General features: G+C 40.5%; 1 protein-coding gene and 1 non-coding gene across 6 annotated transcripts; both read right to left on the bottom strand.

Annotated features, from left to right (window-relative positions):
• Window positions 1–610: 610 nt before the first annotated feature.
• CWF19L1 (CWF19 like cell cycle control factor 1) lies at window positions 611–25,656 on the bottom strand. Of its 5 annotated transcripts, none has more exons than XM_019724888.2 (14): window positions 25,523–25,656; window positions 22,695–22,779; window positions 21,784–21,862; window positions 21,149–21,250; window positions 17,959–18,173; window positions 15,900–16,018; window positions 12,229–12,313; window positions 10,534–10,674; window positions 9,552–9,663; window positions 8,740–8,819; window positions 5,084–5,293; window positions 4,173–4,292; window positions 3,625–3,722; window positions 611–1,044 (listed from the first exon to the last, which is right to left on the bottom strand). In XM_019724888.2, exons 1-14 carry the CDS (start codon window positions 25,543–25,545, stop codon window positions 900–902), a joined length of 1,614 nt encoding a protein of 537 aa, XP_019580447.2. In that variant the 5' UTR covers window positions 25,546–25,656; the 3' UTR covers window positions 611–899. The 5 variants fall into 5 exon arrangements, with proteins under 5 accessions (XP_019580447.2, XP_019580450.1, XP_019580448.1 ...); XM_019724891.2 differs by having other exon boundaries at window positions 17,987–18,173; XM_019724889.2 differs by having other exon boundaries at window positions 25,605–25,651.
• LOC141572975 (small nucleolar RNA SNORA12) lies at window positions 4,500–4,647 on the bottom strand. The gene has a single exon (XR_012498564.1). It is a non-coding gene; the product is annotated as a small nucleolar RNA SNORA12 (small nucleolar RNA).
• Window positions 25,657–27,743: the final 2,087 nt, after the last annotated feature.

Below are 27,743 nucleotides of genomic sequence, written 5' to 3'. Positions count from 1 at the left end.
TCCAAGATACAGCATTCTCCTGTGATGTCTCCCTCTCTTTGCTCCTTCTCCATATACTTGTCGGATCACTCTATTTCCAAGGTAGTCATCTTCAGCTTAGGTTGGTATTCAACCTCTCTTTTCATTCATTCTCATAATTTCACCTATGGCCTATACCCTGATGATCCCCAAAGCCCTATCTCCAATCCAGATCTCCATGGGTTTATAACTATGCAAGAATTCAACATATCTAAAACTCAGCATATCTAAAGCAGAACTCATCTTCTTTTCTTAAATCTGCCCTTTCTCTTCCCAATTAGACTGTAAATTCTGGGACAACAGAGACCATGTTGGGACATGGCTATACTCCTGGAGCCTAGAAAAATTCCTGGCACATAGGAGTTAAATATTTGCTGAAGAAATGAATGAGCTCTTTCATATCAACAAATGAATGTTATGACAAAATGGCAAAGGCCTTGGGTTCCTTCTCCATCCTGGATTGCTCAGGGAGAAGCCACCTGTGAGATCCTGGGATAACAGCTGGGCCTAAAGCCCTGGCTCCTCCTATTACACACACACACAACTTTATTTCAATGGTTACAGGTAACATGAACATAAGGCACTTCCCAACCATGGGAAAGTATTTGGATTTTATTTGATAGTTTAAATGTTTTTGAAAATGTTGATAAACAAAAGCTGTATTTGGAGCTGGATGACAGACATGCCTTTACTATAGGATTTTCATCCTAGAATGTGATTTTTTCCAAAAAATATTCAATTTTAGGCCTCTTGCTACCAATAGGTTCCATGGGAATGCACAAAAAAGAGGCAGGAAAATAGTCCCCACGGGAGACTGTAGTTTCTTAAAAAACAGGCTGCTACTTCTTCCTGTGAAGTTCATAAAGTGCCTTTCCCTTTGCTTAGTCATCCAGAGTAAAGTCAAAGGGTTCAAAGTCTTTCCGGAAGCGGCGAGCCAAGGTCTCTTCCTCTTCCTTGCTGATCTGACACTGCCTCCAGTCAGACTTGTCAGGAATATTAAGGATGGCTTCACTGGCCAGGACCTCCCTGCAGAAAGAGTACAAAGAAATCAAAATAGACAGTGTCAGCCTGAACCCCCCCACCTTCCCCCACCACCACCATCCCGCTTCTTTTCCTCTCCACCAGACAGCTCTCCTCAGCATCACCCAAACGAGCCATGCAAATTCCTGACTTTACTCATACCATTTTGTCTTGCCCTGCGTGCCTCCTATGCCATTCTATCTATTAAAATTATACTCATTTTAAGTGACCAACTCAGACCCTATCTCTTTCCTAACCCCTCAAATCCCATTTACTTTTCTGAACAACTTGGAACTACATTTATTGGTACTTAAAGAAGCAACATGGCACCGAAGAGGGCAAGCCCTGGTGTCAGAAATATCAGAGACGATTCCGTTCCTAGCTCTGTCACTGACTGTCTATGACTTAAACAGAAGATTTCATCTCTGAGTCCTGATTTTCTCACCTATGAAATGCGAATTAAGGGTTTTGTGAGGTATGGAAATAACACAATAAAAGTACCAGACTAGCTCTGATTACATCCTACCTTAAACTCCAGTTTTGTCATCCCAATTAGACCATGAGTTTGGTAAGGGCATGGTGCAGAGTTGGGCACCTAGTATAACACCTCACTCTAACCTTCTGCCTCTCCTTTCAGCGGATTCAGGCGTATGTGGACACAACAACACAGGCTCAATACCAACAAAACTTATCTTGGCTCTTAGGACTCCAGTATAACTACATACAAACTCACACACAGGCTACCTTCTAATTGCCACTGCTTTACACTTTTACTTATTTTCACTTATGCTGATATATTAGAAGTAACTCTATGCACATCTATATGGTTCATTTTCCACTTTGAAGCTACAATAAATAGAAGAGTTGAAAATCAATCACATGTGTCTCCTAAAAGTCAGAGACCCCGAGCTCAAGTTCTATCTGCCTGGGCAAACCTTGAGCTGACTTCATCTGTAAAATGAAGATAGAACCACCTTTCTTGTACAGCAGCAGTAAAAGAAAAAGTCTTTTCAAGTATTTCGTTAACTATAAAATGCTATGTAACTGTAAGTTAGTATTTTGAAAACTACTGTGCTGAAAATACAACTATCATGAGCATAAAATCATCCAGAGAATCTCTCTTGTAGGCTTATGTGCCTGTGTATATCTGCAATCATGTGCCTACGTCATCAGCGTCCACATCTGCATCTGTTGCTGAGGCAACAACAAAAAGATAATGTCAAATGCTTGAAGCTCCTAACATACTTGTTCTCATTTGTCAATGATATTTTTGAAAATGTAGACAACTACATTTACTGGACTTAATCCAATGATGGCAATCTCTTGGAGGCTTTCCAAATTAGTCCAAGAAGGGCTTAAGGTTGACTCAAAGCTCAGATCTAATTGGGACAGGTGGGGGGAATAAAATGTCTGCAAATCACAGACACCAGCATCAGGTTATCTGTACTGCACATTTTCGACTCCCCTCCATATTCTATCTTTTCTTGTCAGCAAATTCCGATCTTCAGTCTTTGCCTAATTTATACCACTCCCTGTATGGTTTTATAGTCATGTTCTATCTGATATGAGGAGCAGAAATGATGCCTCATCCAGACCTTTAGGCCACTAGAGAATAATGAGGTTAAGATCTCACATCCTGGGGTCCAACAGGCCTGGGTTTGAGCCTACCACTGTGTGACCATGGACAAGCTACCTAAGCATGCTACAGCCATGTTGTCCACTATAGGAGCCACTAGTCACATATAGATATTTAATCCTAATTAATTAAAATTAAAAATTGAGTTCGTAGGTCCTATCAGCCACATTTCAAGTGCTCATGGGTACATGTGGCTAGTGATTACTGTATCGTACAGTGAAGGCTTATAGAGCATTTCCATCATACCGGTAAACTGAGATGACAGTACCTACCGTACAGAGTTGGGAAGATTAAATAAGGCAATGCATGTAAAGTTCAAAGCACGGTACTTGCCACAGAGCATATGTTCAGTTAATGGTAGCACTTTATTACTTGGGCTAGAATGTTCACAGTTCAAGTTTGCTCTCTAAATCTCTCTGTCAGGCTCAACTTCAACCCCTTCATGAAGCCTTTCACCAAGCAGACATGAGCTCGCCCTTCTCTGAATTTCTAAAGTACATCGTTCCTGTACAAATCGGTAGTTACACAATAGTCATGGGGATGTACAGTACAGCATAAGGGATATAGTCAGTAATATTGTGATAACTATGTATGTTGTCAGATGAGTACTAGATTTATCGTGGTGATCACCTCGTAAGCTATAGAAATGTCAAAGCATTATGCTGTACACTGAAACTAATATAACATTGTATGTCAACTGCAATTGAAAAGTAAAAAATTATTTTAAAACATAAAGTACATTGTTCCTGAAGACTTTGTAATGGTACTTTTCACATTCTATACTATACTACTGTCATAAATGTAAATATCTGACTTGCCCTAACACTGTTGGTTCCTTGGAGCAAGGACTGGTTCATGTTTGGCTTTTTGATGAACTGTCCATGCATCCCACTACTTTGTTCAGAGTAGGTCTAACAAAAATACATGTAAAATAAGAAAAATATACAAACCTTCCAAACTGCAAAGGAAAATTCTTTTTAATTCTGTGGAAAAGCTTCTCTCCTGTGTCAAGCTCAACATAAAAATATGCTGCTCCTGGCTGTGCAATCTAAAGTAAACAGAGTTGCATGAGCACATACAATAATGCTTTAAAAAATCTAAAATCCTAGCTCACATCTTACAAGCTTTAATTTGGCAAAGAATTCAGTCTAGAAGCACAAGAGAAAGGATGTGAGCGGCTATAGATCCCAAGCTACTTAGTGGAACTAGAGTTTAAAAAGTCAAACTGACAGATATTACAAAGGTCTTCCCAGTGGCACCCATCTTTCTAAGTTGCTGCCTTAGGAAGTTTCCAGTCTCTTGCTCTTATCAGGAAAGCACTGAGGCATTGCTGTAATGCCATCTTTGTCTACAATCTACTCAATACTCCATGCTCGAGTTCCAAATTGTCACCTGCCTATTTAACATTTTTGGAATGCCCTGCTAGTACCTCAGGCTCAACACGCCAGAAAACAGGTCTTTACTTCTTCCTGAATGTCACCTTTCCCTCCTGTTTTACCTGCTTGATGTCAGAGTGCTCTGGGATTTCCAACAACTCTATCTGCTGCTCCTGTGCCTGGGAAACGAAGGCATCTTTAATGTCATCAGTAGCGCAGAGGCTGAGTGGCACAGGAATGACCTGGGGGGCGGGAATGGGGTAAGGTGGGGTGAAGGATAGAAGAAATTCTTCGTGCAGGTCCCAGAGAGGTCATGCCTCCTATAGTTCCTGAGAAGTAGTAAATCCATCACAGGGGTGGTAAAACACCCCTCAGCAGAGATTCTCCTCAGGCCAGACAGGTCTATGTAGGCCTGTCTGTAAGGACCTAAACTTATGAGACAGTGAGCCACATGTGGGAGCCAATCTCTAATACGGGAAAGGCTAGAGAGAGAACTCTCTGTCATCAAGCCTTTGCCAGCTCCTATATAATATAGGTGGCAGAGTCAGGCCCATTTGAAAACTTAACAAATGTGCCAGAAAGAAAACCACCACAACTACAAACCAATTATCCATAACAAAAATGAGCTGCTAGCCCCATGCAGGCTCTGAGACTGTTTCCTACCTCTGAGCAGTCACTCATGTTGGGCATCACACATAATACTATCTCTCAAACTCTACCTATCAGGGCCCAAATCTTTCTTGGAACCTTGCTCAACTTCCCAATCCTTTTCTAAACAAGGCACTTACTGTCCGTGCAGTTCACTTACTGACCAGGCACTTCCCCCTGAGTTCTCACCAGAGACTCTTTAACCTTTTAAATGAACATTAGTTAAATATTAATGTGAAAATTCATGGTAAATATTTACTTTTATATTGGAGTCAAATATTTAAATCTTAATCAAATTAATTATTTAAATTAACATGATTCAAATGTTCATCAATATCCAGGTCCCTATAGGGCCCTTCCAAGTTCCTGGGCAGAGACTGCTTACCTGAAGCTGGAGGTGATGGCTCTTATAATTTCTCTCAAACAGAACACACCGTTTCCCTCGACTCTTAAAGAACTTCCTCAGTGTGGCCTTATACTTTTCCACCTCTTCCACCACCTCTGCTGAAAGCTCCACCACTGACTGGTAGTGTCCAATGGGCAGGATGAGGACATGGTCATCAGATAAGCCTCCTTTGGCCAAGGCAAGGTAGCACTGAAGACGAAGCACATAGAAGTGAGACATCAATACTGCATGTAAAATTCTTCAGGGAGAAAAGCCTATACAAAGAATGAGCCTGGGGGTGTGGAGGCTATTACTCAAAGAGGCTATTAATAGAAATTCTCCAACTTTTAACATCGGATTTTCGAGGTTATAACAACATTCTCAAGTACCTGCTCAAGAATGAGATTAGACGCAACAAATATCTGTGCAAGTATCAAATGAGTTGGGAGCAAATGAACAGCATATAAACAGGTTTTTGGCTTCAAACACATCCGAGCTGGAGGGGACCAGAACAACAGTTGGTTTTCTCTTCCAGTCTTCAAACTTGAACAGAATTTTTCAGAAAGATACCACTTCCGATTGCCAAATGATCACCTTCCCTACAGTAATATCCAATCCCACTCCAATACTCCCCCATGGCTCACAAAAAGGGCTAAGGTGACATGATTAGCAGACAATGTCCCTACAGCCTTAAGCTGCTGGCTAACTTCTACAAAATGAAAACAAACTCATAACCTAATGGAGTGGAAGGAAGGAGGAGAAACCTCAAACTCAGGTACATCCAAAGAGGCAGAAAACTATGGTTCCAAAAATGGATGCTAGCCACTAAATAGCAACTAAAAATATTTGTCACAACTGAAACATGCAAGACTATTCTTTGAAGGGAAAACAGAGTGAGCAGAGAAAGGCCAATGAATACCAATGCCCACAAATGAAGGTGCCATAGCTTTAGAAAAAACAATCCTAAGTCTATTTTTAGCGTGGTGGGTTCCAAGTTAAGGCTAAAGGAAGGAGTCATTTATTTTTCATCTACACTGAGAAAGTCCAACAGAGTGACAAGCTAGGTATTGGAAACAAACTAAAGCATAGAGGACTCAGCACAGCTACGAAGTTAATTTTCCAGACAACCGAAGTTCATCAAACATCATAAGCACTACAACATTTTCTTAAGTTTTACAATAGCCAGTTTTGATTGTGTTTGTTATCAAAGGTTACTCTGGAAGCCTGAGTCTTCTAGCCTTTTCTGTATGTCAGAGGGTCACCACCATAAACAGCAGTTTTGGTATTGGGATGTGCATGGAGGCTATTAACACTTTCTAATCGCGACCATATAGCAACCCCCGATGCAGTACCTTCCAGGTCTTGTGAACAGTTTCACACTTGCCTCGTCTCCTCCTTCTCTTTCAAACTCTCACCTTCCAATCTGCTCTATACTTAAATTATCTCCAACTGTATCTCAAATGTAGAAATGGGACCTGAATGAACGATTCTCCCAGAGTAAAGTGCATGGACTTTGCAGTAGTGATTTGGAATTCTTAGCAGTCTTCCTCTCCTTTTACCAATGTGTGGCCATGGGCCATCAGCATATGTCTATGTATGCCCCTTGAGGAAGGCATGGCAAAGATGGAGAAAGCCAGGGGGAAAGGTAATGAGAGGAAATCAAGAGGAATGGGTGCAGACAGGGGACGCCAAACCCTCTGCCAGACACCCAAAGGTCACCAGAGTTTCCCAAGAGCTTTCCACCAAACAAAGGACAGTGTAAGTACACGTAGACTTGATTACTAGGTAGGCTCTAGGCTAAAATCCTTCTGTGGTTTCCTACTTGGGGGGCTGGGCTGGGCCACAATCAAGACCTGAGATGCTTTTGTCCCTCTAGCTTCAGGCTGAGATGAGAAACAAACAGGTTTCCTTGATTACCCCCTAGGCTCATGCCCAGGGCAATAGGAAAGTGAATGGAACAAAAAGGTCATTTCTTCCCAGGGCCTAGAACAGCACTGAGCTAAGTTACCCATTCCAAACCTCTTTCCCCCTCCGTGGAATTTTGAACCTACTAAAGCTTCCCAAACAGAACGCAGTCCAAAGCCTGCGTGCCTTACCATACAAAGTAAGGTGTGGGAGAGAAGACTGGCATAAACTAATCCAAAGAGGAAAACAGGTCCAAAAGAGATAATCCAAAAAAGGGCATTCCCATAAAAGCAAGAGCTTTTCAAGTTTGCTCTTCTTCCCCGCAAAGAGTTCACCCACAGGCTCCATGGCCCAATTGTGCCACGGGCCTGGACCCCATTAGTCCTCCCTCTAGAGACAGGAGTGTACCAATAATAAAGACAAAAAAAATTAAATGTAAAAACTGAGACTATTCAGTCTGAAACAACAAAGGCAGGAGAGTGTGACTTAAAGAGTAAATAGGATGAAACTGAAACTCTAGTAGGTCAGTCTCTAGGAAGCCACGATAAAAGGCCCTCACACTGTCAGGATAAGTTGAGGAAAAGGTCACGCTCAGAAACAAAAATTAGAATAAACAAATGGAAAACCGATGAAAGTATCTGTGTGCAGAGGCACCACACATTGAGAAATGGTTTGTGACAATTTACTGGGAGACACACATACAACTTCATCAGTTTCCCAGAGCTTGAGTAAAAGCATCCTGAAGGTCGTCCAGTTCTCAGTCTGATTCAGTGCTTACGAAGCAACCTTACAATGGTTACTTGGGTTCCCAGGTACCGATACCAGGAATGTGGTGATGGGGATTCCTGTCATTAGGAAGCTACTACTAGGCAACACTGAGAATTTACCGCTTTTTAGTAGGATGGAATAAAAATGTAAGAGTTCAAGAAGTTATAAAAGCATCGCCCTAGAAGATCCACACCTATTTGTCAGAGAGGGAGGTAGGAAGGGAGGTATCTTGTGAAACTGATACTAAAGGAGAACTGCTACAATCAAAAAGACAGACAATAAAAAATGGTGGTGAGGATGTGGCAAAACAGGAACCCTCATAACACTGCTGGTAGGAATATAAGATGGTGCAGCCATTTTGGGAAATAGTTTGGCAGTTTCTTAAAAAGTTAAACATAAATTTACCAGCAATCCCATTCCTAGGTGTCTATCCAAAAGAAATGAATACATATGTCCACACAAAGACATACATGCAAATATTCACAGCAGCATTATTCCTAATAGCCATAAAACAGAAACAACCCAAAAGTCCACTTATTGATGAACATATAGACAAAATGTATTATAATATATCCACACAATGAGATGCTATTTGACAATAAAAAAGAATGGAATACTGATAGATGCCATAACATGGCTGAGTCCCCAGAACATTATGCTAAATAAAAGAAGCCAGACACAAAGACCACATATTCTGATTCCATTTATATGAAATGTCCCTAAAGGCAAACCCATGGAGACAGAAAGTAGACTAGTGGTTGCGCGGGGCTGAGGGTGGAAATGGAGATTCACTGTAGCATGAGGGATCTTCCTAGAGAGATGGACATGTTTCAAAACTGTATTATATGATGGTTGCACAACTCAGTAAGCTAAAAACCGCTGAATTGCATACTTAAAGTAAATTTTATGATATGTAAAATTTAAGTGAATAGAAAGCAAACAGGTATCTCCTTCTCTGTGAAAGATCCACGGAAGTAACTCACATGTGTGCCAATGTTGACCACCAAATGCTTCTCCACGTCAGGGCTGGCAAGGCAAAACCAGCAGGGTCCTGGAGGCTGAGCTTCATGGGGAAGAAAGCCAAATGTTACTATGGCCCAAGCATTCCTGCACATAATCCCCGTTGTCTGATCTTTAGATCCTGCAAAGGCTGGCCTACAGCACTGCCACGGGCTGGGCCTGCTGCACTCCCACTAGGACCACACACACTCCCCATCACCATTATAAGGAAACTAAACCTATAGTAGAAAAATTCTGAATTTGTAGCCATTCCACAGGTTGGTGATCCACAAATGATAACCACATATTGACCAATGTAGCACATAACTGGCAACAGGCTGCAACTGAAGAACATTGAACCGGGTGCCAGCAGCCCCAGTTCCAGTCTTAGTTACATGACCCTGGGCAATCAGTTTGCTCTCCCAAGGTCAGCTTCTTCATCTTTGAAACAAAGGGGTGGATAGAAAGCATGTTAATGGAAGAGCCTTAAAAGTCTTTTCTAGCAGTTTGATTATTCTATTATTTTATGAACCCACATTGGTTTTGCAGGCTCTTCACCTCACATGTTTTACAGACATAAATGAAAGGAGCTTTTCCCACAGTTCTTACAGGAATAGTCTCAGATAGCCTCAAAGTCAGGCCATCTTTGTATTATTTCATTTTTATTATTGGTCCTATGACTCAGTGTAAATTTTCCTCTGCCAGAAGAGGCTCTCTTAGCAATGTTGCTTCCCAAACATGACCTAAAGTAACAGTTATTGGTCACATAGGAAACCGCTGGAACCAAGGTACTTACGAGGTTTGCGAGGCTGCTTTGGGTGAGGAGACTTGCTATCTCTGCCTGTAGATGAACGCTTCCTTCCCTGCGTTGCATTTAAATCAAAGAAAAATTGACAGGCTGGCTCTTCCTGGAATGGCCAAAGGTAGAAGAGTAAATGTTATTACACTAACCGTTAGACAAGTAGCCAACCATTCACATACAAAGGAACATTCCTGCCATGCCCTGTCTAGCTTTCCTCCTAGCCCTTTCCGCCTAGTCTAGAGAAAATGCCTGGACTCAGTCATACTTCTCAACATTTATCCAAGCTACCACCAAATTCACCTCTTTGGAAAAGCAAGTTAACATGCAAGGCATAGAGCAATTCTTGCTTAAAACAACAATACGAACCCACCCAAATTTCTTTGCCTTCTCTTCTCAGTAGGGCCATACTGCAGCCCTAAATTTTACAGGTCGAACAACTCTAACTGTACTTTAATTAAAAAGATGAGAAGGCTACTCATAAAAAAAGTCTGAGAAAGCAGACCATGCATACTAGTAAGGGAACTTGACATTCCTTAGTCTAGTGAGGAGAAAATTCATTTCAAAGAAGTCTATTTAGAAATTTCTTCAGAGTGAATCTTATTTACCTACTAGTACTCATTATAAAATCACAAATTACATTGCTATCAAGCAGTTGTTGGATCCTTGCCTGAAAAGTTAAGAATAGAGAATCCACTTTAGACATGGAAAAACCTAACATGTGTAACCCCAACATATGGACCAAGTTTAGACAAAGAAAGACTTAAAATATGAAACTGTTAACCCCAAACTACAATAAAAAACACTGAGTTTACTTGAAATCTAAGGCTTTCTAAATAACACCATGATGTCACAAGGAAAAAAAAGATTTAGATTCTAAGGAGAAAACTTGTCTTATGAATTAAACTATAACTGGCAAAAGGACACGTATAATAGACAATCCTGCCCAGAATAATGCCACCTCTCAATCAGAACATACCTCAGGGGCAGGAATTTGCTTTCCTAGGGATGCTTCCTTCCCAAGTTTTCTATAAGGGTTTTCAGTGACATCTGGAGGCTGTTTTACCAGTTCTGCTGCATCCATTAGTTTCATGGGAACAATACTGAATGCATAAAGATACTGTAGAGAAAAATAACATAATAACATTAAAGGGAAGTACTGTTTATCCAAACGTAATCAACTTGAGAAACTGAGTGTAGTTAAAAGGGCCGCAACTGGCCTATCTGTGGCTCAGAAAATACCTAGGAAATCAAATGCCAATTCAGTGATCTCTGCAGGGGCTAACCAGGGGCTGAAAAGCAACAAATCAAAGTCCCCATCCTTACACAAAACAACGAGGACTAAAGGGACTTGCTCCATAATCCTTGAAGACAAACTGCTTCTGTCTCTGAGTCCTTTATCTTTGTGTATTTTGTCAACAGAATCATGGCACTGCCATTCTTTTTTCTAATGAAAACTAAATTGGACAACTTAGTGTTTCCCTCTCACATTATACAATTTCTGCTGTGTATGCCGATAAATTTTCTTAGGGACTAGTAGCAAAGAAATAAATATTCACACGAATATCTAGAATCTCAGACTAATGGCACAGATATTGAGACTTTAGATGATATATAAATAGATGCTTAACCTCACTACGGATCATGGAAATGCAAATAATTAAGAATGATACATCATCTTCATGTATCAGAATGGCAAAAACTTTATTCAAAAATTTGATACTACCCAGTAAGAATATGGATAGAAAACAAACTCATACACTGCTGGTGGGGATCTAAACTGGAACAAAATTTTGAGATGAATTTAATAATGCTTGCCAAATTAAAAAATGTACATACTCTGACTGAAGTATGAGTTGCTTAGGGCTGAGGCTAACACATTCCTGAAAGTAATGCAGTAAACCAAAAATACTCAGAGTGATATCTTGAAAAGGCAGGGGAAAAAAATTACAAATCTAAACTTGCTAAGAATGCACTGGGCTTTAAAGCTTAAGATAGTATGGAAAAGACAAAATATGTATTTGCTTATCTTTTGCATGTACATTGTTTACGGCATGCTATAGTGGAGTAATCTCCAGAGGATTTATCTATTTACCCACTTGACTGGCTGTTCTCATGTTAGCTGTCTCAATCCACAATATCCTGATTTGGGCCCTACAGAATCAGAAATGCTCTCAGGGAAGTAAGGAAAATAATGTACTTTTCTAGCATATTCTCCTTTCACCTGCACTGTTTTCTAGTACAAAGACAGACTCCAGGTATCACTGAGATTTTCCAAAGCCAAGGAAGGCTTAGGTAAAACTGTGAGAGGACTTTATTATTTCTGTTAAATGAAGTTGCTAAAAGCAGCAAAGCAAGAGAACCTACCGTCTGAGGGCAAACTCATGAATACCCACAGAGACAACCACGTGGAGGTGGGAAGAAAGAAACAGCAGTCATTTGAAATTTTGCCTTGGTTCCACTGGGCCTATTTTCCCAAGCCCTTCTCTAAAATCTCCCACAAAGGACCTATGGAAACCTGACCTTCCATTACTGTATCTTTACAAAGGAGTCACTGAGGTGCTGGGACACTGAGGTTGGGGAGAAGAGAAGATCTCAATGCTAAACTGGGCAAGAAAAACATTTATCAGGCAGACAATGAGTATCAACCTACCCACAAATACTCAATCTTTACCTTTTTCTTTTCTGGATTTCCAACATTTGCCAGAGCTATGAACCTGGTGGCATGCTGTGCGTTTTCCTGCAGAACGATGTGGTTTCTATAATATATTTGAGAGATTACCAGGTTACCAACAAACTTTACTTTTGATTTACAATTATAAAAGATGTAGACTCCACGGGGCCATGAAGAGAAACCTGAGTGCATCACCACCAGTAACATAATCTCAGATGTTACCTGTCCATCTAGTAGGATAAGCATCTCTACCTCCCAGGGCTGTTGTTACAGAAAAATAACATCATATATCTGAAAAGCACAAAAACTCCAACTTTCAGTTTTAAAAGAGTTGTAAAATTGGCAAAATGTTGGTAATTGCTGAAGCTGGGTGATGAGTACAAGAGAGTTCATTATACTGTTCTCTCTTATTTTGTGTAATAAAAACTTATAATAATGAAAACCAAAAAGAAATGAGTTTTAAGTGGGAAAAAAACATGCTTCAAATAATAATACATAGGATGATTTCATTTTTCTAGGAAAAATATAAAAATACATGAGTATCTACTATTTCATACAAAAAATACGGGAACTGCATATACCAAAATATTTTTTGAGCTTTCTGTTTTATAAGTATTCTATATTGAGCAATTATTTGTAATTAAAAAGAAAAAAAAAGTTATGGCATATTTTTTTTTATTTTTAGCGAGTTGACCATTAACACAGATGCCAATCCTTAGGAGTTCTTTACTTTCCTCATGCCTCAGAAATTTCCTGAATCTGTCACAAAATACAATTTTATTTTAAAATCTAGTATACCATTTTATATAAATAAATACACAAACACCGATTTTATATTCACATTAGTGAAAGGAAATAAATCAAAATACAGTCTGTCTGCTACAACTTGTTTTTTCTAAGGAGAATAAGTACATTCATAGTGGGTAAATGGGACTGATATCATTATAAGGTAAAAGTCATGCTGTTTCATATGCAACTTTCACCAACTTTTATGATTAGAACAAGTTTAGTCATAATTAAATGGAAGTTTTAACAATACATGAAGACATTAAGGAATATCCTGAGAAGTGTCTTTCTTTCATGCAAACAGTGACTAGTGCAGTGACCTCAAGAACTGCTAACCCTTTCCACTGTTCAGCTATCCAGGTGTAATAGGTAAAATAAAGGCCCTCCCCTCCCCAAAGATGTCCATGTTCTAATCCCATAACCGGTCAATGTTAGCTTATGCAGCAAAGGGAAATTAGGGTGACAGATGGATTTAATCACTTGCTAATCAACTGACCTTAAGATAAGAAGATGATCCTGGATTACCTGTATAGACCCAACATAACCACAAGGGTCCTTAAAAGTGGAAGAAGGAAGCAAAAGAGAGTCAGAGGGAAGTGACTATGGAAGAAAGTGAGAGTGGTAAGGATTCACACAGGGCAGGGGGCTTTAAGACAGAGCCGGGGAGCCATGAGCCAAGAACATGGATAGGTGGCCTCTAGAAGATGAAAAAGGCAAAGAAACAGATTTCCCCCTAGAGTCTCTAGAAATGAACACAACCTGCCAACACTCTGATTGGAGCCCAGTGAGACCTGAGCCAAACTTCTAACCTACAGAACTGTATGATAATATATTTGTATTGTTTTAAGCTATACAAAGTTTGTGGTGATTTGTTACAGTAGCAATAGAAAACTCATACACAGGGAAACTGCAAATACAGATAAAGAAGTTGGGAAGATGTTTCCCTCATTTATTTTAAAATAAAAATGACTGATGAAGAATGCTACCTCTGAGTGGTGTTTTTAATTATGATAAATTGCTCCTCAAAGGAGGAAGCATAAGACTCACAATACAGGGATGCAAAGCATCAACTGACTAATTCTAGGTACAAACGTTGGTGGAGATTTAACCATACTGGTATTTTTTTATCATGATAGTTACAGGTTTTTGTTACAGCTCTGGTTAAAAAGCTGTATAGGATTTTGTGTTGGGTTTTTTTAACAGCTTTATTAAGAGCTAATTCAAATACTACACAATTCACCCATTTAAAGCATACAATTCAATAGTTTTTGGTATATTCACAGAGCTGTGCAAACATCACCACCATCTAACTTTAGAACATTTTTCATCACCGGAAAAAAGAAACCCCATACCTGTTAGCAGTTATTCCCCATTTCCCTCTAACCGCTTCTCGACATCTCTCTGGATTTGCCTACTCTGGGCACTGCATATCAATGGAATGATATACTATGGGGTCTTTTGTGTCGGGCTCCTTTCACTTAGAATGTTTTCAAGGTTCACCCATATATCAGCACTCCACTCCTTTTTCTTCCTGAATACCATTCCAGAGTAGGGATATACATACGTGTACCTTTTTTTTTAATCCATTCATCAGGTGATGGACATTTGGGTTGTCGCTACTTTTTGGTGATTATGAACAATTATGAATAATGCTGTTATGTTCATTTGTGTACAAGTTTTGTGCAGACTTATGTTTTCATTTCGTTTGGAACAGAAGTGGAATTGCTGGGTCATATGGTGACCCTATGTTTAGCCCTTTAAGGAACCACCAAACAGTTTTGCAAAGCAGCTGCACCATTTTACATTACCCCCAGCAATGATGCGGGTTCAATTCCTCCACATCCCTGCCAGTACTTGTTATTATTTGACGTTTTGATTAGAGCCATCCTGGTGGGTGTGAAGTGGTAGGTCATTGTGGTTTTGATTTGAATCACCCTAAAAGCTAATGACATGAGCATCTGTTCACATGCCTATTGGCCACTGTGTATGTTCCTCAGAGAAATGTGTATTAAGATCCTTAAAAGTTGAATAGGTTTTGTGTGGTTTGTTCCCATAACCTGTTTTCAATGCATGACTTCAGAGGACAACAAGTTTTTCTGGAATGTTATATGGAGACATACGAGGAAAATCTGTATTACCTATGGTTACATCTTAGGCTATGGTATTATGGGCAAAGGGCAGGTTATTTTCTCCTTTTTGTTCACCTATATTTTTTGAACTTTCAACAACACATATGTTACTTTTGTGTAAAAAAACGTTTTTATAAATTATTTCAGGGATTGTCTATGACCTTTATTTTATAGTGAAGATAATTCAGAGTTAACTCTAATCACTGGTTTTATTTTCTCTGCAATACATCCTTTAAAAACTCCACCTCCAAACTCTAAAATTAAAGAAGAAAAAAGAAAAAGAAAAAAAGTGATACAAGTTCTTGATTTCCAAACTGAAATACTTCTCAAGTGATTATACTGATATGAAGACTGTACGAAGAGTACTGTTTGACCTGATCAAACAGCAGTTACTGTGCTACACCACGCCATGATGACTAAACAGCATTGTCACCTCCCTAAAAGTGGAAGAAGGAAGCAAAAGAGAGTCAGAGAGAAGTGACTACAGAAGAAGGTGAGAGTGGCAAGAAGGATTCACACAGGGTTGGGGGCTTTAAGATAGATCCTCAAACCTTTCAGGAGCTCTATACAGTGCAATCCCTTGTATTTCAAATTAGGAAACAAACTCAGAGAAGTTGAACAACTTGAGAGTCATTTCAGTGCCTGAGTAACTAAAAAGAACTAAGATGTTATGTGGCTGAAATGAGCATGAGAAGTTTACACAGGAGATCCAAGGCAAATTCTTCAAAAAGCCAAAAAGAACGAAATGCTACTCACCGATATGGAAGCCGCTCATAGTAGGTCTTTTCCAAAGCAGCAAAATGGTATCTTGGTTTCAAGCCTGTGGCAAGACTGGAGACCAAAGCAGAGCCACACTTTTTGGTATCCACTTCTCCCTAGTAAATAGAAACTTAGTCATCTTAACGAATTGAAGAGTTACCCAGAAATGCAAAGAAATAACAAGACACTTTGAAGTCTCTGATGTTTCTATGTGGATACAAATATAGGCAGTAGGATTTGCATAGTAAATTCCCTACTTACCGCAACCAGAGAAATCTCAAACACATATGGGGGAACTGGGCTAGTAGGAATGCAGAAATAGCAACAATTGCTGGAAGCTCGAGGTTAAAAGGTAAGTCCTCCATACTAATACCCGAAACAGGGTTTATTAAACCTACTAAAATCTTTTTTGGAACGTAAGCTTTCCCTCTCTGAAGCCCACAGACTGTGCTTCTATAATTTGCTTTGTCGTGTGCCTATAGTTCTGACCATGCAGATAGTCAAGGCAGAAAATGAAACTTAAGCTAGCTTTCAGGGCCCCCAGGATCCATAGAGTATTTCCTATGGAATATTCAAGGACTTCGGGGGCTCTATACAGTGCATCACATAAGCACACAATCCTTTATTTTGCTTCTGTCAGGGAAGGCAGGCTTTATGGAAGGGCCAACCGTACCCTTGTTGTAAAGTTTGTAACAAAGTTTGTCCAAAGTTAGGCTTGTTCCCAGGACATCCCCAGCTTCCATTAACAACAAATTGTGTCATCTTTCATCTCTGAGGTTCTCTATGAACTCTAAGAGAAGTTATTAGCTGTAAATAAAGAAATCACCAAAGCCAATTTTCCACTAAGTAAAGCAAGAACTTCCTTGTCTTATGCGTACCTCGTTCAGATTTCTGCTGAAGGGCAGGGAGTTGGTCTTGAGGTTAGTTGTACTAGTATCTTAGGGACTGGTGAACTATATTGTTTTTTCCCCTATGTCGTGTATGGTTATTTATAAAGGTTAATCAAAATCCTTTTTCAGCACCCCTGAAATAAAGGGCCCTCATTCTTCTCATCCTCCCTTACAGAGCATCACATTCCGCTGTCTCCCATCCGTCATCAGCTTAGTAATCCGGTGGACCTTCCCTCACTTTGCTGTATCCTCTACACTGCAATTGGCACTGCCCTTTGTACTCTAGGTAACAAATAACCATGGACTTGTGGGAATACAGCATTGTCCCTTTTCCTTTCCGCATCCTCCCTGACAATACCTGGTATCTTGTTGGCTCTTTTGGTCATAGACACATTGTGCGGAAGTGGCAGACACTGCTCTACAAGACCCTTTTCTGGATCATCACTGATAACTCGGCATCTATCAATTGATATGCCCCAAATACATTTACATTTCCCTTCACTGAAGCTCAGCTGATGCTTTCTGCCCTCATACACACCCTTTCCATGTTCCTTAGGCTTATTTCTACCAATACAGTATTTCCCAGCCCATGATAGCTGTCACTCACTAAGCTGGTGTATATCCTCTTTTAGATTGCTTATAAAAATATTAAGATCAAGTGCTATGGTGAGCTCCAATACATCCCAACATTAAAGCTTCCATATTAGAGAAGCACCAAGTGTTCAGCATCTCATTTCCCATCTTTAGATCTTTCCATCTTCGATCCCATGATTCCATTTTTAAAAAACAATTTGACAGCCAAAACGCATAATCTATAATGGAAGGGGGAAAATACAACTACACAGCTGCCACTAGCTGTAAATCTTTTCACAACAAATTAGTAAACCCTCAGAACACATTAAGAGGAAGCTTGAGGGCACCTGAAGCATAGAATATAAAGAACCATTCATTTATAACTAAGATTTCAGCAATCTCATCTGTGAATTGTACTTTCCATAAGATCGACTTTTGCTTTGTTGGTATAGTTTTAGGCATCCTGAAGACAGTCACAGATTTCTACTGAAAGGTTCTAAGAGCAGAAATACTCAATACAAAGAGCAAACGAAGCCCAAATTAAGCCAGTGCAATTTGCTTTTAGAAATTCCAACTGAACAAACACTACTCACAGAAGAATTCCCAAAGTTCCCCACATACTTGGGCCATGGGGATGTGAGCAAGATATCGACACCCTTAAACTGGGATGTTGAACACAGCATTGTCCTCAGGGAAGACACATCCTTGGGACTAAAACTGTAACCTGGGACGGGCTCATTTAAGGACTCTGTCCCACTGAGGTACACAATCTGCAGCCCCGAGCTTCCAGTGAAGACACCTTTACGACCTGGGTTCAAAGAAAAACAGACAAGTTTTAATCCCGACTGCAAAATGAAATGTCACTATGATGATGCATTTCTCTCCCCAGGCCATGACTCTCCTACCTCTCTGCCATTCAACATGGCTGAATGAGTGTAACTTCTCCTAGAGCCCCCTTCTGGCTGCGAGGTCTCAGTGTTGCATGGCTCCAGCAGTATTTCTGTTCAGTAAGAGCAGCCCTTATATGCATGCTGCTGGAGCCCACCGGCCAGTCCGTCTACCCCAGGAGTCTTACAAATGAAAAAAAGCTGCAAAGCACTAATTAAGAGAAAGGCTTTCTGCCTTCTAGAGCAGACTCTACATGGATTAAGAGAAACCCAGACACCCGGACATAAGGAGAGACAATGAGAAGGCAAAATAACTGAGTTCTGAGGATGAGGTGCATAGTCTGGAAGAGATGTACTCTTCATATAGGCAGCAGCTTCCAATAAAGGGAAACATTTCAAAAGAGCAACTGTTTGGGAAAAATTAGACTCTACCTTCTTCTCAATTTATTTCTCACTTACGTCTTTGAGACCTTGCTCCATCAGTTTTCACCTTCCCTTCATGTACTGAGTTTCTTTTCAACTGGCTCTTTCAACTCAGAAAATAGAACATTAAGCATACTAATTAATACATACACTAACTAATAAAGGAACATACTAACTAATAAACATGCATACTAACTAAGAAAGGAACACACATACTAACTGATGAAATTTCTTCCCTTCAGTTTCAAATTTCTCAAAAGTAGCCTGTCCTCTCTAAGTGTTTTATCTCTTAATTAGTTCCTTAGTCCCCACTGCAATCTAGTTTCCCTCACCTACCCATTCACTTAGAAGTCACTGATCACCAATGGTCTCTACTCTGGAAACTATTCTCTCTCCACTCAGAATCTATGAACTTGATAATATTTTTACCTCTCCCCACACTCTTCTAATCCCTTTCACCTCTCTTTGCTTACCCTATAGCTGAAGATACATGACCCCACCACAAGGTACTATTGTGTTTCTCCGAAAACAAGACCTTCCCTGAAATTAAGCCCCAGTTAGATCATCAGCCAGACGGATGCATTTAGTACATTATGACTATGTTCCAGAAGATGACATGACTGTATTTGAATAAATGTAGATTGCTGTATATGAAAAAATAAGACAGCCCCTGAAAATACGCCCTAATGCATCTTTTGGAGCAAAAATTAATATAAGACCCAACAGTTTGATCCTCTTCTGAGCTTTATTTTTCATCTTTACGGGACCAACTCCCCAAAATCTATACTCTTCAACACTGACCTTGTTTATAATTCTAAAAAGATCATCCAACATATGTTGGATGTTCTGCCAGTACTTCAAGTTCAGTATCACATGTTCACTGTACAGTTCATTGTTTGCTCCTCCTACTGGATCTCAAAAAATCTTTCACAGAAATAACCCAAATACTTCAGCTGTTCTTCCCACTCCTGGTACTAAATTCATATGGTAAAATGGCTACCATAAACATCTACAGCTGTGGTCTTAATCCAAATCTAATAACTACAGTGAGAATCGCCATAAGTCAGGCCCATGTTAGGAACTACAACAAAAGGATTTCAAAATGTGTATCTCACAACTGTGGTTAAAAACAACAAACAAAAATCTGTCCCTCGGGGCCGGCCCAGTGGCTCAGATGGTTAGAGCTCCATGCTCCTAAATCCGAAGGCGGTTCAATTCCCACAGGGGCCAGTGGGCTCTCAACCACAAGGTTGCCAGTTCAACTCCTCGTCTCCCGCAAGGGATGGTGGGCTGCGCCCCCTGCAACTAAGATTGAACACGGCACCTTGAGCTGAGCTGCAGCTGAGCTCCCGGATGGCTCAGTCGGTTGGAGCACGTCCTCTCAACCACAAGGTTGCCGGTTTGACGCCCCCCAAGGAATGGTGGGCTGTGCCCCCTACAACTAGCAATGGCAACTGGACCTGGAGCTGAGCTGCGCCCTCCAAAACTAAGACTGAAAGGACAACAACTTAACTTGGGGAAAAAAAAAAAAGTTCTGGAAGTACACACTGTTCCCCAATATAGAAAGTCCTGTTCCCCTTCCCCAATAAAATCTTTTTTTAAAAAAATCTGTCCCTCAATTTTTTGCCTAAAGGCATCCCTCCCACATGATGGAAACAAGTTGAGGCTGCTTACAGGAAGGCCAGAGTCAGATGTGGAGAATAAAGGTCAAGATGGACTATGGTGAGGAGGGAGAGGAAGGGCATTTACAGCAAAGATGATGTATAAGCGTTCTAGAGAAATGAAAGACCAAGAAAGAGGAAATATGAAGAGCAGTGGAGCCATTTTAGGAAAGAAAAAAAAAAAATGAGCTGAATGATCCAAGAGGCTATAGACTGACAACAGGTGACGGGAAAACAAAAGCAAAAGTTGACAGTGCTTTTTAAAACAGCCAAACATTGAATGAATCACTAGAAGAGATTCAGAGGTGTGGAGACAAAACAACTTTAACCTGGAATTAAAGAGTGGACCTGGAACCAGAAAAAGGACAAAGGGACGGGGAAAATCCAAGGATCAGAACTCAAAACTTGAGTTCCCAAAACCTTAGTGAAAGCCAGAAGTATAGCTAGTTAGAACTCTAACAAGAAAGGTGTACATATATCTAGCAATGTTATATGGTGAAACCACACACATGGAAAGTTTTTTTAACATAATTTATACCTTAAGTACTCGATACACTGTAGTCAAGTCCTCTATTTGGTTGAAAGAGTATGCATTTGTTTTTGGGAACATAAGGAGATTGGAGGCAGGTAAGACAGACCACAAAGGAAAAAAATGCCATAGTCTTAAGGGTATAGACACAGATTTTGGGAAAGAAACACCCATTTTCTCAGGCAGTTAATGGCAGAAAAATCTAGCTATATATTTCCTAGGATAGTAATTCCTAGGGACACTTTATTATGTTCATTACAAACATAAAAAAATATCCACTTACCCAGATAAGTAATGTTTTCAGCTAATTCACACCCATCAGCATCTTGGAAATATTTTACTGTTTCCTGGTTGTTGGCACCTAGCACATATGTCTGAATAGGAGCTAGTGAGAGAAGCAGACAAAACACCACAGAGTTTACCAGAGTTTGAACTTGAGAAATGCTTCCCTATACGAAAGATAATCATAGCAAAAGTAACGAGTCTGTAATCCTATAGGTCGAACATGCTCACCAATTAGGATATCCAACTCTCAACCTGTAGCTAGCCTATTAAATGGTATCACTAGGTTGATGAAGTGACATTTTAAAGAGGATCGTCAATGTATAATTAGGAAAACATAGACCCTAAAGAGCTTCATAAAAAAACACTAGTTTTGGAAAAAGCAAACGGCACATATGTTGCATTTATTTAATTCCTGTTTCCATAGAAGAGAATGATTTTTCTGAAACTAAATCCAACCAAATTCAAAATGGGAACATGTATGCATACGCATCCTTCCCAGCTCCATGCAGAGCTCAAAGGGCAATTCTTAAATAACTAACACGTGTGAAAAAAAGGAAGAAAAAAAACAGCAAGAACTGTGCAGCCTTGCAACTTTGTTAGAAACCATTTGTTAAATAAAAATAACTTCCATACCTTTTTTGATGCCAGTTTTATACTCCTCCCATTCAGCATTTGGAGTGGAGCCAAAGAAATTTCCTACACACAACAGCAGCTAAAATGAGTTTTTCAAACAGATATATGAGATTTTTTTTTATTAGCACATAATTGCTAGTAACATTATTCAGCTAATTATCCTAAGTAATGGTCATAAACCAGGTTTTTTCCTTAATCAAATTGCAGAATTTCAATACATAAATTCTTCAGCAGCAATTGCAATGGTTACTCTGATTCTATAAACTACGAAATTTTGGCTCACTGGCTGTCAAGTTCAAGTTGGGGATGGGGAAGGAGGGGTCCAGGGAAAGATGGAGAAATCAACCTTGAAGAATCTCTTTGTGAAATACAAAACTTTAATTATTAGATACCCTGAGAAATACAAGGCATAAAAGACATATTCCTGCCTGTTGCCTTTACTTAAACTTTAAGCCAATCAACCTATTATCCCCATATCTATAATACTCTTCTGTATTCTAGTTTACAGTCTATTTGGGAACCACATATAACATTTATATAAGGTTCTCTGGTTTGTGAAGCATTTGCTCGTATGTTGTCAGACTTAATCTGTACTATACAGTCATGAAATACATCTGCGCTTCCCAAACCCAGTGGTCAGAGTCACGTAGGGATGTTCCACTAGTCTGTTTTCAGTTTGGTATACAGTAATAAAGTAACAAGACTGACATTCGAAAAGCATAAAAAGATAAACAGATCTCCCTTCTCCCACCACTCTGCAGCTATAAGTTCCTAGGTTCACAAAAGAAACTCAATCTAACAAAAAAAGAGAGTATGTGTTCAATCAAGAAATGAATAAAGGAGCCCAAACTTTATTTGGGTAAGCTTGACTGCAACAGTAAAATTAAATTCAGTAAAAAGAAACATCTTACGTCAAAGTTTCCACTTTTCTTCTGAATTGCTCGAACTCTATTGAATAAAACATCAAACTTTCCTTCAACATCTCCACAAGCCAAGCTGCAAACAAGACATAAACATTAAGACAATTCAGGCAATATGAATAGGCCTGCCAAGGTTGGTATATACTAGTCTTCCTGGATTAGGCAGATACGTGACCTAGTCTCTCCGAGGTTTCCTGAGAGGTTCAGTGCATGTGAACTATTAGTGTCCACTGGGCAGCTCCAGCTAAAGGTCTCACCAACACCGTTAACGCACCATATCTAAAATTTAGCTATCATTTCCTCCAAAACTGAACCAGTTTCTTCTTCTCACTTCCCAAGTTTTGTGGATTGGTCTATCACCAACTTGGTCACCGAGCATCAAAAATCTCCCCTCCAGTCACCAAGTCCCGTCAACCCCTTTTTCCAAACATCTTACACACCCATTCTGTCCTTTATATTTCCACTGTCACCATCTTAGTACAGGGCTGCAATCATCCATTCCACAAACACGTACCGAACGCCTACAATATGCTAAGTGCAATATGCCAAATACTATACTAAGGACATGTTAGGAGTACCAAGAGGAGGAAGACCCAGTTCAAGCCTCAAAGAGTTTACAATCAAGGAAGGGGAGATATTCTGATAGTTAATTTACATGAAAAGGGCTACAATAGGAGGTATGTGTAACGTGTTATGCGGCAGGGAGGTTGAAAGTGACAACAGCTAAGGTTCATAAAGCAGACTGGCCCAAAGTTGTAAAGTAGCTTGTTCTAGCATCTCATTTCTGAGTTTTTATAGTTCTGATTTATATGGTTTTCCCACTTTTCATGTCATGTTCTTAATGTCTTTTAATTCAGCTTGAAATACAGTTCTTACTGTTTTGCCACTATGTGTTTCTGGCAAGCTTTTATTGTCCATAACACCAAACACTTTCAAGCTGGGTAGTGACATGATCACATTTGTTTTAGAAAGATCATTTTAGTAACAGAGTGAAAGATGGTCTGGAGGAACAACTGACTGTAAGCAAAAACATAAGCAAAAAGGGCAATGTCAAATGAAGATGCGGGAGAGAAACATGAGAAATTTAGAATTCTGAAGACTGAACACGACTTGGAGAGGGAGAGTGGGAAATCAGGGAAAAGCATGGAGCAACTGACTCCTGTGATACAGCAGGAACAGAATCAGAGAGAAATATAATAAACCTGGTGTTGGACACAAGGTAGAGAATACACTTACATTTCCTCTGATGCCTTCTCCTCTTCCAATCTATCCTTCATACATACACCCAAGTCTAACACTCAAAAACATTAAGAGAACTCGGCTGTTTGCAGAACCATAGCCTTCCACAAGTCCCTCATCTCTTCCCAGCGCCTTCTCCAAGTTTCCTTAACAGAAACATTCCCTACTGTCGATCTGATCAGTGTCTGCTTCTGCCATTCCCCGGGGTAGTTACTCCTCCTAACAGTCCCACCTACCCAACCTGAGTCTAAATTTTTCCCATCCTTCAAGGCCTAACACATCTCTCAAGTCTTCCAACTAGCTCAGAAAGTCACTCTCGAAATTTCAGAAATCCATGCAGCATTTCAGAGCATGCTCTGTAATACTCTATTAAGCATTTTTATTAATCTTCAGAGCACCACTTCTTCTAGGGGGCCCTGCGGTCACCATCAGTCTTCAATTCCTGGTGCTTCCACCAGATCCTGCACTTCCTCTATCACAGCAGTTGTCACATGGAATTATTTGTTTCTGGGAGACCCATGGCCAGTTTGTACTTCAAAGGACACCTCAAAATTCATCATCTCCTCATCTGGGCCCTCTTCCAGTGTTTCCTATCCCACTGAAAAAAGATAGAAATCGAGGACCCCAACAGGCCAGCTCCTTCTCACTTACAAGCAAACCATCTCTAAGCCCTGTTGATTTCATCTCCTTAATAAACCATGAATTGCCTGCATTTTTCTTCTGTTATCACTCTGTCTATTCCTAGCTGTCGTCTACTTTGGCTCTAACTTGTTCTCCACACTGCTGCCAGAATCGCTTTCCAAAATGAAAATTTCTTCACCATTTCAATGGCTTTTTAAGGATAAAGATAAAAACATTAATCAAGGCTCAATCCTCACTCCCCTGACTCCTCACATGGAGGCAAATACTCCTCCCAGAACTGTGAACTTTTTCTTCCTGACATTTATCACTACCATAATTTTACATTTATCTGGATTCTTTTATTATTCTGTTGTTCCTCTGGACTATTCGCTACATTAAGGCAGGAACTCCATCTGTGCAACGCCTAGCACAGCGCCCGGCTCACTGCGATTGTTCAATAAATATCTGCTGCACATTTGCTGAATGGATGAAGTCCTGTCTTCACCACCTCACCCCACGCCCCGCGCAAAGAAAAAGTGCGCCAGGGCAGACGCCCTATCTATCTATCCTGTCCAGGGCCCAACGGTGGGTCCCACGCCTAGAAATTCTGGTTAATAAATCGAGTGCGGGGAGAAATGAACAGGGGTTGATGTGTCAGAAGCCAGCGCGGCCTAACACGGAGGAGGCCTGACACTGGGAGCTTCCGCGTCTCCCTGCACGTGTCACCAAGAGTCCCCCTCGGAAGCGAACACAGCCGTGAAAAGAGATGGACCGCAGCCAGGCAAAGACGTGAGGGGAGCGCTCTAGCTGCGGCCCCGCTCCCGCCCCCGCCTTTCCATCCCCGCTTCGCGCCTGGAGAAAGACCCTCTCGGGCAGACACAGGCGCGCACACGCGCGCGCGCGCGCACACACACACACACACACACACACACACACACTTCCTATTCAGGGTCACTCACAGGCGCAGTGGTTTTTGAGCCATCGGTCCCAACAGCCCGGCTTAGAACCACCACCAAAAACTAGGAAACCGGCTCCGCGCACCTCAGACATACGCGGCCGCACTGCAATAAGACATCAGCACACCCCAGCCAATGAAGGGTCAGTGATGTACGGCAAGCGCCGAGGCCCAGAAGCCTCTCTCGGGTGGTTTCGCCTCGGTGAGGCATTAAGGAGAGCAAAAGAGGAAGGGGAAATGAGAAAAAGGAATCCCATTAAGATTTTTTATTTCGGGGCAATTGAAGTTATTGAGCTGCTAGGAAGCTCTGGGCACAATGTTGGGCCCTAACCTATCTTTGTAGTGGGCAAGACAGCCGCTTTTTGCAAGTTTTTAATCTGTCCAAAAGTTAAAGGAATAATGGCCATCGCCTTGATTCAATTAGTCTCAATATGTTGCCAAATCTTCTCCCTTTCTTTCCCTCTCTCTTTAAAGGTGCACGAGCACTTTTATTCTCACTGAGTCATTTGAAAGTAAATGGCAGACATCAGGGATACCTCTGCATGGATTTCCTAATAAAAACATCTCCTACTTAACTATAACACCGTTAACACACCTAAGAAAATTAACAGTAATTCAATAATATCACCTAACACACATCCATATTTTAAACTTCCTTAGTCCCCTCAACTTTATTTTATACCTTTGTTTTCATTCAGGATCCAGTCAAGTTTCCCACTTGCATTTGGTTCTATCTCTAATCTCTTATCTAAAATAGTCCACCCTACCTTTTTGGTTGTTTTTCATGACGTTGACTTTTTGGAGAGTTCAAGCCAATTGGTAGGTGCAGCAGCAAGGGGCTACGTTTTAAGTGGCCACAGAATCTGGGTGTCCAATACGCATTCACCATGCACGCTGAGACAGAGTTGAGGCAGCAAAACACTATTTATTAAGTGAAGCAATAAGTGAAATAGACAGAATAAAGCAAAATAAGACAAAGAGCAACAGTGAGTTCTCACCACCCAAAGAGTGTTTCCAAGGCGCTGGGGAACTGAGACAGCGTCTTGGCTTCAGGTGTGTCCATGGCTTCAGGTGTGTCCAGCGAGTGTCCCAGTTGGAGAATTACGACTAGGGCTCCCCCAGGACACTAATTATATAGGGTTTTTTCCAATAGATTACCAGTCAGGAAAGAATGCTAGGCCATAGCGATTACAATCAGCAAGCATGGGGACAATGAATCACAAGTATCAGGGTAATTATCTAGGGTAGAAGGCAGGGGACACGATTAGGGAAGTTTCACAATGTACATGAAGTTACTATGGCCACAGGGCAACCTACGTGATCCTATTCATGCGGGTCAGCTATTGTTCAACCAAGGGGGCTGGTGAGGCCTTCCCGAGTTTACTCCTGCTGACAGGGGAGTCAATGTCTGGGTGTCACCTGGACAGAGCGTTCCCCTGACAAGTGGAAGGCACAAGGGGGCACCTAACTCATATTATATTTACTTTACAGTAGGAGACAACAGTATGTAAGGAAATGGAAACAAACGTGAGCGATCCTGACAACTGAGGAGCATAGAAGAGTCACCAAGAGCAGCCAAGCAATTAAAAATGAATAAATTTAAGGCAGAACAACAAAGTTCTGGTGTTCCTCACAACTTCTGCAATGCTTTTTTGGGAAATATCAAGTTCTCTGCCTCATAAATATCGATGCCCCTGCTTTACTGTCACACTAAGCATGTTTTTGGGGTAATAAAGCCCAGCCCAGGAGTGGATATCAGGTCTGTATCTTGAACAGTACAAGTTTGCCAAACATGGATGAGTAATCATTTCAGGAAGAGAAAACAATAGTAAGATATGAAAACTCATCCATGGAATTCTGTATTATCTTTAAAACTTTCCTGCAAATCTAAATCTATTGTAAAGTAGAAAGCTTATGAAAAGAAAACTCATTCATAGGAATTAAGATAGGTCAAGATAGCTGAACACAGAACTGACTGTGGGTGGTGAACACACAATGCGATATATAGATGATGTATTAGAGAATTATACACTTGAAACCTATGTAGTTTTGTTGATCATTGTCACCCAATACATTTTAATTTAAAAAAAAAAAATAGCTGAACACAATGTAAGTATCAGAGTAACAAAAAACAAGATTGAAAAAAGGAAAAAAATAGGAGGCTTGTATGCGTGCCAAGTCTGACTTTAGAATTTTTCTCAAGTACACATGGAACATTCTTCAGG

The sequence above is a fragment of the Rhinolophus sinicus genome, linkage group LG07, assembly GCF_036562045.2.
Source record: "Rhinolophus sinicus isolate RSC01 linkage group LG07, ASM3656204v1, whole genome shotgun sequence".
NCBI classification, from domain to species: domain Eukaryota; kingdom Metazoa; phylum Chordata; class Mammalia; order Chiroptera; family Rhinolophidae; genus Rhinolophus; species Rhinolophus sinicus.
This window is presented reverse-complemented; position numbering and strand designations above follow the sequence as displayed.

Excerpts from the sequence above, each read along its gene's own strand:
- CWF19L1 (XM_019724888.2), bottom strand. The coding sequence starts at position 25,545 with ATGGCTCAAAAACCACTGCGCCT. Across the intron at positions 8,820-9,551 it reads AAAGCAGCCTCGCAAACCTC|CTCAGCCTCCAGGACCCTGC; the intron begins GTAAGTACCTTG and ends TTCCCCATGAAG. Across the intron at positions 1,045-3,624 it reads TTTCCTTTGCAGTTTGGAAG|GGAGGTCCTGGCCAGTGAAG; the intron begins GTTTGTATATTT and ends CTCTTTCTGCAG.